Source organism: Scomber japonicus, chromosome 18 (genome assembly GCF_027409825.1).
Source record: "Scomber japonicus isolate fScoJap1 chromosome 18, fScoJap1.pri, whole genome shotgun sequence".
NCBI lineage: Eukaryota > Metazoa > Chordata > Actinopteri > Scombriformes > Scombridae > Scomber > Scomber japonicus.
In genome coordinates this window covers 59,850-73,714 of record NC_070595.1, presented here as the reverse complement: position 1 = coordinate 73,714, position 13,865 = coordinate 59,850, and the positions used below count along the sequence as shown (strand labels likewise).

General features: G+C 38.4%; 1 protein-coding gene across 3 annotated transcripts in view; it reads right to left on the bottom strand.

Moving 5' to 3' along the window:
* Window positions 1–6,063: 6,063 nt before the first annotated feature.
* Window positions 6,064–13,865, bottom strand: part of wipi1 (WD repeat domain, phosphoinositide interacting 1) — a 28,931-nt gene continuing 21,129 nt past the window's right edge. For 2 of the 3 annotated variants that reach the window (XM_053337700.1, XM_053337701.1), the window contains exons 9-13: window positions 12,639–12,803; window positions 12,075–12,182; window positions 10,568–10,707; window positions 9,123–9,223; window positions 6,064–6,201 (exon numbers count right to left, since the gene is read on the bottom strand). In XM_053337700.1, coding sequence (XP_053193675.1) covers window positions 6,151–6,201; window positions 9,123–9,223; window positions 10,568–10,707; window positions 12,075–12,182; window positions 12,639–12,803 — 565 coding nt within the window. In that variant the 3' untranslated portion in view covers window positions 6,064–6,150. Of the gene's footprint in view, window positions 6,202–9,076; window positions 9,224–10,567; window positions 10,708–12,074; window positions 12,183–12,638; window positions 12,804–13,865 lie in introns of all 3 variants that reach the window. The other variant, XM_053337702.1, reaches the window with a different exon arrangement.

The following is a 13,865-nucleotide window of genomic DNA, read 5'->3' as shown; positions in this document are numbered from 1 at the left end:
CCTGGACTCAGTCTCTCAGGTGCTGTGTTGCCAGGAGCAAGATGATGTAACTGCACACCAGAGCCATAGTTAGTTAGAGTGCTGTCATGGAGGTGAGTAAGCAGGTTGAGTTAAGCAGTGAAAGTAAGTTTACACAGGAGGGGCAAAACGTCCACTTACACACACACACACACACACACATGCGCTGCAGTGCAATGAAAGTAGCTGCATCACTGTAACAACCCCACCTCTATCATCCTATATTACAACAGTAGTGCAAGATTTAATATTCATATATTTAAATAGTTATCATAGAGGAAACTGTAGATGGACTGATTATTTTTACCCACCAAGACAACAATAATGTCTTTATCTGAGCTCTACAACAGTTTCTTTATATTTTAAGAAGTCGTTTGAGTTTTTATCTGGATCTTTTAACAGTTTACTGACTTTCTTTTGGCATTAACAGATACAGAACATGTCACACCATTACCAGCATGAATGTAAAAATATATTTTTCCAAACCTGACTAAACTCACAGAATCACTTCCTTATGTTAAAGTAGCATTTCATGTGTGTTTGCCACGTCTGTGATAAGCAGTGAATACTGGTTTTAACGGCATTTATAGACTACTCTTGTTGTTTCGATGCATATTTTGAGTCTACTTCTTGCTTTAGCTTGCTGTGTTGGGTCATATGTGTCAGTTATCCGCAGTGCAGAAGAGTGATGTCAATGCGCTGCATCACAGAGAGGACAGCACAGCTCCACAGTTAGCTTATTTTACTAAGAAACAAACAATTAAATAACATCTTTAGTTTTATTTTAGGCAGTGCCTGCTCTTGCCTGACAAAGCCGCTCATGTATTACCGCTTCTGTAACATTACATACGACATAAATGCAGTTGAGGCTGCTTGCTGTCAGACTGCCTTCCTGTGTCACAATCAGCTGAAGCTAACAACATCTCCAGCTGCGGGTGCCAGGTTGACTTGTGACTTACCGGCAGCAGAGTTGACAGCAGGAGCACACACGGCAGCCTTCTGGTGTAAAACACCGTCCAGTCTCTATCTGCTCGTCATTTTGTTGTGTTGTGTTAAACAGCTATAACGTAGGCAGTATGAAAGAACAATTATTTACTTGGCATATTTTTTAGCCTAATTGTTTTAAAATAATAATTATAATATCTGTCGAAGTCACTTGCTGCTCCGGCTAATTAATACATATATGCTAGCTGAAACAAGTTTGGGCTTATTTCGGTCTATAAGTAGCCTAACCGCCAGTCGCATCTTTTGTCTCCTCTTAACTATTTCCTGTATGTTGTAGCAGCTCTTTACCGGCTTCAGCCGGTATTTAAACGCGGGCATGCAAGCTTCGTGAACGCGCAGGGAGGAGAGGAGACTCGTGCTACAGAGGTTCGTGGGCTGCTCCCGAGCTGCGTTCGCGTACCGATGAAAAAAACAATCTCGCAGTACCAGAATTATAGCGATTTTCGCTGTTTTGGTGAACAGGCTGTAGAATGCGGGTAGCCGAGTCTTTTAAAAACCCATTGGCGGTTGTGTGTGGTTTATATTTTACAAAAAATAAATTATGTCAACCATAAATAAAGTAATCATGATGTAAGGTGTAATAGCGGAGCCTATAGTCACAAGATAACGTAATATATCTCTTATTCAAGTTTTGTTTGTTTTCTTAGTGGCCTATGTATGTTATATTATACTAATAGTTGTATTTCTTTCGTGTTAAAAATAATTAATAAATTCAAAAACTATCATGAATTGCACATACACATTTATTCTGCACACTAGAAGCCAGCATGAATGCAGCACTGGCGCTACACGTTTATGCAGCGCGCGACAGTCTGAGCTGAACAGGTTTCATCGAGTTAAGAGACGTGTGTGTGTGTGTGTGTGTGTGTGTGTGTGTGAGTGAGAGAGAGAGAGAAAGAGAGAGGGCTGAAGAGTTAAAAACAAAAAAACAACCTTAAAGACAACCTTAAAGACACGTGTGATAAAGGGCTTCTCTCTTTTCCTATAAGTCATTTTTTTCCCGAGTCCAAATCTAACTTATTACCACTGTCTGTTGGACCACTTGCAGGGTTTGTGGTTTGGCTGACTCAAAACTGGTTGTATTAACATCTGTCAAACTGAACCAGATGTTATTGTGCCTGTGGTTTCCCTGTTAGTCACCAACTGTTCTGCTATGAATCATAAGGGAACATAGAAACAATATAAGCCAACAGCACGCCATCACTGATACAATAAAGCAGAAATGATCTTCACCCCAAACAGCTACTGAGTGCAGAGTGATGAACTGTTCCACCTCTTTAAGAAAGGCTTCTTCTTTTTTTTTTTTCTTACATCAAGTGATGAAAACCATCCTAAATGATATTTTATTTTCATCAAGGGTGATAATTCCTCTCAACACCAAAGGGCACATGTCTCTACTTCAATCAAATATCATCAACTCATGACTCCCATCTGGCAATTATCATATTTTTGGAGAACAATGAAGCAAAATGAGTTATTTAAAATGTTGTATAAGATGTCACAACCACTCAGCCACACACTGCAGTACTGTAACAACCTGTCAGAGCAGTTATAAAGGAAATGATCATATATTTTCATTTAAATACTCATTTTCTTACAATGTTGATAAATGCTGCCTTTATCCTGCTGGTATTGACTTATGTATAATAGGTAAATGACTCACCTGTGTCTGAGCTGGGACTGATCCTTTGTCTTTGTCCTTTGTGTTGTTGAGCTCAGACATGCCCTGACCTGGAATAGTATTCAGGGAGATGCAGGGGTGTGTCTAAGGGGTGTCCAGGGAAAGTCCAGTCCTGAAATCTGATTGGACCCCCCCCCCCCCCCCCCCCCGGATTCCACCACATAATCAAGCATTATAATTGGTTAATGACCAAAGGGGAGTGGTAAGTCAAAGTGACTGATATGGATTCTAGAAAAATACTTGAAATTCTAAATGTGTACAAACTGTATTCAATGATAAAGAACACCTTGTCATTTAAACTTAATAAGTCATCACAATTTCAGTAGTTCAATTAATATATTGATCAAATCAAGTATTGGTCATATCTTTGTTAAAATGATGAGGTGGCTGTTTCATGTGTGGTGGTCAAAGTAGAGACATTAAAGCTATACTTGCTTTTGTTATAGATAGGGACAGAATGTCACTAATCATTGGTTGTTAAAAGACTATCTAATTGTCTATAGAATTAACTTTACATTTTTCTTCTTCTGCAGCGTTCTTTCCCTTTTTTTCCAAGTGAGCTTGAAGCTGAAATGAACACTTTAAAAGTCTCTACTATATCCAATGTCAGCCCAGCTACCATATCTTTTCCACTCTGATCAAGATATTATGAACACACCACTGTCTTTGCACTGACTGATAATATAATGATGTAACACAAGTTCCAAGTCCAACATAATCAGGGTGAAAGAACAGACACGATTCCATTGTAAGTCAGTCAATGTGTCAGTGAATACAGACGGACTGCCTGAGGACAAGAACATTCAAGAGATGATTCCATCTCTGTCCAGTCAGTGTTTCCTGGACATAACCACATTTTGATCCTCATGACTGTAGAATTTCTTTTTTCTTTTTTGTCAGCTGTTTCAAGTAAAATCCCCAAGTAAACTGACTCTGTAACCAAATTCTTAGTGAGTTCCCAGAGTGATGTGCAAAAGAAAAACAAACAAAAAACTAACTTTTGCACACAACAGAAGCTATCTGGTTTCTTACACTTGCTCATTGCCCTCCAGACCCACGTTCTATTCTTCTGTCTTTTACGTTTAACTGTCAGAGATTGTTTTCTATTTTTAGTCTCCTGCTTCTTCTCTTTCCCCTGAGATCTTTTGTCTTTGTCTTCCCTCAGCAGTGTGAGGTTACAGCTGGTTTTAAAGCCTTTTCTAATTCCAGAGTTGTGCAATCAACAAGGCCATAAAGGAAATATATACTGAGAAGACTAGAAAAACAATAACCTATAAGCTGATAATTGCTGCACACTGTGGTCCTTTCAGGGTTAACTGCACTAGTAGAACTGTCAGGATGTTTGATGATGTAGCAGTTCACAAACAAAAAGCAGAAATGAGAACATAAAAGTCATAAAAGTGCTGGACTGGTGGACTTTAGAGTGCTTAAAGTATAAAAGGATAAGAGATCTGAATCTTACAGCCACTGCAGAGGACTCAGGTATGACCTCATCTGAAAAGTGTTTTGTTTTTTTTAATTTATTAGTGACCAATCATATGATGCCTGCCATGAATCAGGTGTCTGAACAGTAAAGAGTTTGTCCTCTCTGTAATCATTCCTCCTGTTCATACTGAATATTAAAAGATCTCCTTCAAATGTGCTTTCAATGGAAGTGATGGAGGACTAAATCCACAGTGTGTCCACACACTCATTTCAAAGTAGATGATCAGCTTCTATGAGTCTTCATCAGTGTGAGTTATTCATATCAAGTGATATCTGACACATTTAAAGTCTTTTTAGCATCAAATTCCCTCTTAGTGTTTCCTGTTTCTCTGTGGTGGAAGTATAGTAGTGTACAGCTATAAAAACAGTTTTAATGTTCATTTTATGCTCCTGACTGTTTAAAGATGGACTTCTATAGACCTAATAATGCTGGCTGTCACCTGCAGCTCCTCTGTCCACCCTGCTGAGCAATCATTGATGATGGGGGGGGGCTTCCTCATCAGCCTGGGTACCATCACCTCTGCCTTCACCAGCTTCCACACACTCAATGAGATGTACATCACCATCAGCATTATCTCAAGTACTTCATATGAAACACACACACCTGTCTGTCTGTCTGCCAGTATGAACAGGATGAATGATTACAGCAAGAAAAAAAATGGTTTTGGGAACCTGACAGTTGTTTTAAGGCAGACTTGAAAAAATTGTGAACCTGTCCTTTAATAAGAGCCTCATAGCAGCTCATAGAAGAAGCTTAAGAAGCTCCAGAATATGCAGGAGGGAACAAAAAACGACATGTTGATAAGTTTTTACTTTTATCAGTAAAGTAACTTTGACTTTCATGCACAGACAGGAAGGCCCAATCTTGGAATGAAAGTAATAAAAGCAACAATAAAAGCTCAGTGTTGCATTCTAATTAATCACACCCAGAAAACTGACAAGACGACTGGTGGTGACAGCTAGACACACTTATGCAACATTTTTAGAAACCTGTGAATAACAGGTGACTGCTGGAAGCTGTACATGTTGTAATATCTGTGACCTATGTGACCTGACTAACATGACTTATATAACCATAAATGTCCAGAGCTGTGTACATCATCAGTATCTTATCTTTAAGCTCTTCTATCACATGCAAAGTGAAATATATCAAATCAAATAAAAGAACACAAAAGATTCTTTGCTTTGCATAGGTTCATTTTTACTCCACTGTACTTGTTTATTTCTTTGTTTCTTTCACTTGTTTTGGTCTTGTGCAATTAGCAAAATACTTTGCTCTTTTAGAAATGATAATAGGCACAAACATACAGTACATACACACCTCCTGAACTCTATCCAGGAGGCATAAACATTTAATACATGTCAATGCAGTAAAATACAATACAGAATAAAACTGAAAACAATTATATTCTTTATCATGGACGTAACTAAGATATTATTATTATTATTAAGAAAAATAAAAATGTTGCTACAATAATGCAACTTAATAAAATATTTGTCAAGTAATGGAGCTATGAAAACTGTGGTTATATTTCTGCTCCAGCATGCACCTCATATATTCATAAAAATCTCCTTAAAGATAAACCCTCTGATTTTTCTTAAGTTGCCAACATCATCGAAAAACGTCAAAATATCCTCCTAGCTGATGTTTTGAAACTCAACCACAGGCCAGGAGGAGATTTTTGGGACTACTGTTGCTGCTCAGACAAAATCAGAAGTGTACCTTTAAAACAGTCGATGTGTACCATGAGGACCAGATTGCGGTTTGCTCTGAAACTGCTTCTTGGTCAGTGTCATGTTCCCCATGTCAGCATTAATGTTAATCAATGTTATTTTCTCTCTGAATGAGAAAATAACTTGGCACCCTGAAAGACTTGTTCTGTTCTTGTTTTTTGTTTTTTTTGTGCTGTTCATCTCTCTCGCTGGCACCTGTCTGTCTGTTTGTCCTTCTACCCACTCACTCACGAGCGCCTCCCCTGGCCACCTCCAGTCCCGTCGCGGCACCAGTTAATCTACCAAAACACATGAACACACCCATTAGTGTTTTCTACAAAGCACGTCCCAGTTTCTGGTGCATAGTTAAAGGCGAATTCCGGTACAACCCCAATATAAATGCAATCAAAACCTTACAAGATGTAAGATATGTCTACCTCATGCTATATGTGAGTCATGCTATTATATGAAATAATGACTTATTACTTATTACTGCTGCTGTTGCTTTGGATGCTGTTAGTTCTATATAAGAAGTCAGTAGGACCGAGAGTAAAGATGTTTTTAAGGATTGATGATCCCCTCTTGAATACTCTGCTTTGAGTGATAATTTGAGTGGTTTAACCCCCCCCACAAAAAATAAATATCTTAAAGTCCCCCTCCACTCAAAAACTTCTTCCTGTTGTTTCTTCAATTGGATGTTTGAGCTCAGCTGTGCAGGATGATGAATGTGTAGAGTTTGACACTTTTCACGCCAGTCCTAGTCTAATATTTCATTTACACAATTGTGATGTGGAAATTTGAAGCCTCAAATGCATTAACACTGAGAATGGACTTTACAGTGAAATAGAAATGAAATATATTTGGATATTTATAGATTGTAATTTTTAATGAAGGAGAGGAGCAGATGCTATTTTAATTAGTTTAGAATTTAGAAACATTGCAGGAGAACACCTTTAAACTGACTTTAAACCTTTAAAAATGAAATCTATTCCCCCCCCCATTGGAAAATCTAGAATATACGCAAATATTATTCATTTCAAAAGCTGAACTACTTGACCTCTGCTACTTCACTGGAAATTCCATTCTCAGTATATGTGCACTGGTTGGTTCATTCCTCCTGATGTGGACAACTTTAAAGTTACATACTGGACTATGATTTGTTGGACCAAACTAGTTGTGATGTCTTAAATCATGATTGTAGGTATACATGTTAAATGTGACTGTGACAACAAACCCTGCACAGACATCACAGTGAAGTAACACAATAAAACATCATTTTGAGTGTAGAGGGACATTTGGACAGCTTTAAGAGCCATATGCTACTTTCCCCAATACATGGTGTTTTTTTCCCTGACTCTGCATCTACTTAATCTCCACAATGGAGGTGTAAAGTTAGCAGAGCGGCCACAATAGGAAAATACCGGAATTTTCCTTTAATGAAAGGCACATAATATGGTTTAGTCCACAGTATTCACTCTGTTCATGTAATATAGTTACACAGTGTGGAACCACAGAACCTGAGTGGGGTGTTACATGTCTGCTGAAGAGGAAATCTACTTTATTTTACTTTTGCACAGACAAAAAGTCCTGCAGATGGCATAAGGTCATGGACATGTACGTGTTATATCTGTGATTTCTGCTTCTTCTTATTAGTGAAAGTTTACTTACATGAGGAAACAGATAACGCTGTGAATGCTGGAAGTGGATACAAGAGAATTGGGGATTTTCCTGATTTTTTCCACCAAGGAATGCTCTGTTTTTCATTTACTACTGTCATTGTTGCTAAGGTTAGGTATTTCTAATATTTTTGAGATAGAATATTTCAGTCACTATACAGCATTTATGTTAATGACAAGGAAATTAATATCCAAACCACTTCTCAGTGTAACTCCATACAATTCAGCTGCACCACAAACTATAACCTAAAATGATCATAAAGATGAATTAACACTTCTAAAGCAGTTTCAACTAAAATGGATCATTCTAATTGTAGAGGAAGGAAGGGTTTGGATTAGATTGACCACATTATCTACAAATGTGAGAGTTGCATGTCTCAAGACAAAATTATATCTATTACCATTATGCCTACATGATGGAAAATGTACAATACAATGGCAATTTGATGAATGAGAGTTGAAAACAGCAAACTACTCAAAGTGACTAAGTAAACTTTCATAATTTGGTTGCAAAATCATTGCTACTTGATATGAACCACAAAATACACACAATATACTGTATAAAACTGCTGACACTGGTTTCAGTGATGTGTGACAAATGTAAATTATAAGGATTTTCTATTTAATCTAACATTTCTCATGAGTGAGCCTTTTTAAACTAATATTATCTGCTCAGCTAGCTGCCTATTGTTTGTTTTAAAGCTGTAGTAGCTTAGCTGTAAATGTATGATATTATCAGAAAAACAAATTGGTCATAAAACGTTTGGCCTTTTGGTGTTCTAACTGTAGGACTACCAGACCCATACAATAAATAACTTTTTGGCTATCTGACATGAGACTAGGCTTGTTTGGTGTTGTACGTTAGCTTCTATGCTATGTTCATATCATGTTCACGCAGGTTGAAACTTACAGATATTTATACAGCTTGGTTTCCTGACTTAGTATGAGATGATGTTTGTGCCACTGCTTCAACCTTTAAGCCCTTTAGCAGTAAAAAAAAATCTTCATATATGAATTTTTGGCACAGACTGACTATGTGAGCTAGCATTTGGAGTAGTAACTGTAAACCCTACCTGATTGGCCTAGCTTCCATTCCATTCACTGAATATACAAAATTATAAAATCATATTTTTATTGACAAACTGCAGAATTATTTGGGGCTAAAGAGGAAATCTTTGGGGCTACAGCTTTGAATGCCCATCAAGCTAGTGTGTTATACTAAAGATTTAACTAGGTGGACATAACAAGCTGGTAATTGAGTCAATAATTCATTGCTAATGTGTATGATGTTAAGACGACTTTGTCTTCAGTTGGGTAAATAAAAAGTTCCTGAACTGCTCTCATTTACAGAGCATCTTACTTGTATTTGACAGTCAAACCCATTTTGACACTGGGAGAGGTGTTGGACCATCTTTTCGAATCCAAAAATCCAGTTAACTAGCAATCTCAGTCTTCACGTTAGCATGAATGCTCTGCCATACTGAAAATGTACACCTACTAGGAGAACTAGCTATGGCTGACAGTTAACACTTCTGCATGCTCACAGGAGGAAACTCATTCTCGTCGTCCAGACACACAGGTCCAGCAGCAAACTCGTGTTCTGGGATGACTTCGCCTTTCACTGCTCCACCATCTTCACAATAACCTGGTTAGAAATATGTGAAGGAGACAGACAAATCATTACATCATCCTAACTGTAGTTAGATTGTCTGTTTGATGTGCTCACTCTCATTAATATTAATCTGCATTTCAACATTCCAACCTGGAGGTGAATGTATAACTGTGAGTTAAAAGGTTACGAGGTAGCCGCGATAGCTACGCTGCTGGCTACAATATAACTAAGACGTTCCTCCTTAAAAATGTGAAACATATGGGCCTCTGTGGTCACAGAGATACCATGTCAGGACCACAAGAGAGGTAAAATATTGGTTATTTCTCCTACTCTTATGGTAGAGATTGCTGATTGTGAAGCCATTAAACAAGTCACCGTTGTTGGATTTTAGTTTAATGAACCTACAGTACCTGTCAAAAGTTTGGACATACCTCCTCATTCATGGGGTTTTCTTTATGTTTACTGTTATCTACATAGTACAATACTGAATGTATCAAAAGCATGAAATAACACAAATGGAATTATGTTGTAAACAGAAAAATGTTGAACCAAAATATGTTTCAGATTTCAGATTCCTCAAAGTAGTCACTGTTTGCCCAACTGGTCAAGGCATATGGCCCCCACATCTAGAGTTGTTCCTTGCTACTGCTCACAGGGGAATGTTGGGTCTCTTTAAATTAAATTAAAGAGTACGGTCTAGACCTGCTCCATGTGAAAAGTGGCTTGAGATAATTTAAGATGGGATTTGGCGCTATATAAATAAAGATAAATAAAGATAAATAAAGCTTGATTGCTTGATGACCCAGCTTTGCACACTATTGGTAATATCTTAACCAGCTTCACGTGGTCATCACCTCATGAATAAAAATAAAAATCTAGACACATCAACTACAGGAGATTTGGTGGATTATCAATAGAAAGCCCTTAGATTCAAACTAACATCTCTGTTCCACTACAGATTCTCTGACACCAAAAAAACAATGGTGGAAGTCCTTAAATATAGTTACTTATAAGTTTGTGAAGGTGGTGTTCCAGTTTTTACAAGTGTGTTGTTACAAAGAAAAATGATCTACCTGATGAGGTCAGTTGGAGTGATTGCACATCCTACCACAGCTACCATAAATCATATCTAAATATGTTCACCATAAACATCACAATCGTTCTCAGATCAAGCTAAATTGCATTCATAAAAAGCTGGACATTAGAGCTGGTACAAACAGGCCCTTGGCTCTTTCTATTCTGATTAGATAGGGAAACTTTCTCAACTGTGCAATTAATAGAAAACCCACATCCTGCATGAGCTGACCTAAGAGTGATGTCAAACCCTTCCTGTTACACAAACCCAAAACACAAGCAGAAATGTGTGTTGCTACAAACCAGTAAGAGTTGCAGTGATGGGACCAGAGGCTGGTAAGGCAGCGGTTGCAGCATAAGATGGATATGCCTGTGCTGGCCCTGTGACCTCTGATCCTTCTGATTCTGTACCTTCAAACTGGTCATCATCAATACCAAAGAGCCTAAGAGAGAAAGAAGAGAATGACGGAAGCTAGAGCATGGGTTAAAGATTCGAAGATTCAAAGATTGGTAAAACACTGTAAACATTTGTAATGAAGCAACATTTCCAGAGGCTTCCACCAGGATCTGGATTTAGACTAGCACGCAGTTTTCTGGTATTAACAAGCAGTGTGTTTCTGGACCAGTTATCTGAAAAATGACCAATAAGCGTTCTCTCATTTCTGCTCATATTGTGGCAGATTTGTCAGTGAACATGGCACATACCTGGCTCCTGTATGAGCTGTTTTTTTTTCTTTTGAGGAATAAGAGGTCAGTCCAAACACATTCCAATTGCAATACATACTGCATACATTAACTGTTTCCCAGTGAAATATAAATGATAAATAGACTGCACTTACAGTACAAGCCACATTCACCCATTCACACACACACTCATACACTCATGGCGGCAAGCTACCACGCAGGGTCTTTGTGCAGCCATCGGGAGCAATTTGGGGTTCAGTATCTTGCCCAAGGACACTTCCCCATGTGGACTAGAGAGGCTGGGAATCAAACCTCCAATTATTGGACGATCTGCTCTAATGTGACTAAATATGTTTCACTCAAGTACTGTAGTTTTGAGGTATTCGTACTTTACATGACTATTTCCATTTTATGCCGCATGATACTTCTAATACATTACAAAAACATAACAAATAATACAAAATTCAGCTGCTCGTGTGCTGGAGGACCAGGACCAGAAGGAGAATGAACATAGCACCTGTTTTAAGATTGCGGCACTGGCTACTGTTAGTTTTAAGATCCTTTTATTGGTCTACAAATACACTAAATGGTCTTCCTCTTTAAGGCTTTAAGGCTTTAAGATATGTACCCACTAGACCCCTAAGGTACCCTGTAAGTTACGTCTTGGTTGTTCCTAGGGTCTGGTCTAACATCCATGGTGAGGCCACTTTTAGCCACTATGGCCCCAGCCTGTGGAACAGCTTGCTGGAGTACCTGAGGGTGCTTAGATATCTTTAAAAGAAAACTTAAACACACCTTTTTAGCCTGGCTTTCATCTAGTGTGTGTCAAAATGTGCTTTTACTACTTATTTTAGTGTTTTAGTTTCATTATACCATATTGCTATAAGCTAGACTGCAGGACTTTTGTCTCCCCCTTCTGGCAGAGAGAGTAAAGGGAGGTTCCCAGCAGTGTCTGATACAGGTATGTGCCCCACATTTATTCAGGTTTTTCCTTTGATTTCTCCCCTGGCTGTGTGCAGTCTGGTCGGGGTGTATTAGTGTATTTTCTTGGTAACTATCCAGATGTTTTTCTACTACAGTATGTAGTTTTTACTCTTACTCATTGTGAAATCAGCTGCAGCCTCACCTGTGTTTGTGTGCCAACATGCACTCTCCTCCATCCTGTGGATCCACGTTGTAGATAAACAGCTGGCCGTCATCCGTGGCCACCAGCAGCCGCGGAAGCTTCTGGATCCTGAAACATCCAAGTGAGTTTCCATTAGAGTTGTTTTGGAACAATCATAGACATTCACTTTAATCTGGTGCAACACTAAGAAACAAGGACTGATTGAAACTGCCCTCCTAAAAATTGTTTGAAATCAACCTCATTCTTGTGTCATCACGGGATTTAATAAATAAAACCTCAGGGTGGTGAGATTTTAAAAAAAAGGATTTTCTCCCTAAAGTGCTGCTAAAAGAAATTATGTCATTAAATTCAAAAGAGCTCATCCTCTGGGGAGCATAGATTTGGTCAGTTAATGTCATAGCTGCCCTTTGGATTATGAGATGTCACGCCTTAATCCTAAAATATTCGTGTGAGGAGATCTTTCTGTGTAGGTCTAAAAACACAACATGTTCTGAGTAGACTACACCCAAACAAAAAACACAGATCATGCTAATATACAGGCTCTGATTCCACAGAGAGGCTCACATAGCCAGGGTGCAGACGTTCTTTTGGCCGGATGAAAGGAGGTGAACGGTGGCGAAGGCCCGGTCCTGGCTCATCATGCCGGAGACCTGAGCAGGGAGGTAGCTGCTGGCTGCTGAGAACATCTTCCCCACGTAGGCTGACCAGGTGGCAGCATCGTCTTCTCCACTGCACACAGAAAACAATGACTTTGTTAGAAAAATTACCTAATGACTGTTTTAATGCCTTTAAAGTCCTCTGCATGTGTAGAATCATACATTAGCTCCTGATTAGTCAAACCATCTCAATAATATTTCTTGTTCAGAGGCTGATTCAGCTGTTTGACCTGTTGCTCTACTGTTAATAGAAATCATCTTACATTCATTTTGCATTATTTTCAATGCTGATTGATCGTTTGCACTGTCACTCTCTCTCTCTTTCCCTCTCCTCTTTATTTCTCCTTTCTCTCTCATCTCTTTCTCTCCCTCTTCTCCCTTTCACTCTCTCTCCTTCAACCCCATCAGGTCAAGGCAGATGGCTCCCGTTAAAATGGTTTCTTGCCTTCGTTGCCAAGTGCTGCTCATGTGGGAACGTTGGGTCACTTTAAATTAAATTAAAGAGTACAGTCTAGACCTGCTCTATGTGTAAAATGCCTTGAGATGACTTTTATTGTGATTCAACGCTATATAAATCAAGATTGATTGATTGATTGATTCAGTAACATTCTGTCTCTATTATATGATGTCAGTGCTTTAAGAACTAAATTCCACTAGGGAGGAGAGCATCTGGACTACCTTGCTACTGCACAAAATAGCTGATGCTCTGCCTCAATCAATGTGATTCTATTTCTCATATTACACCATGATCTCCTACGCTTTCAACAGGAATCACATGATATTTTGGATTTACCATTCAATGATGCCTTTAACTTTTACATACTGTTAATATTCTGACCTGGCTTAAGTACTCCTTTATAATCAGTGTTTATACCAGATTTGGAACTACACTACTACTGTATTTTGTGTTGATGTTTTCTTTTGATTTGAAAAACATTCAAAATCACGCTATGTTAGGATCTCATGTCATTTAAAATGAGAACATAACATCATTATTTCTGTTACTTTAGTGGAAGTGAGGGATGCAACAATATTTGAATGGTAGGCTTCATGATAACCTTTAACATTGTGCAAAAATGTATACCAGCTGCACAACAATAAATAATTTTTGGTTTTTCATTACTTTCAAATGTTA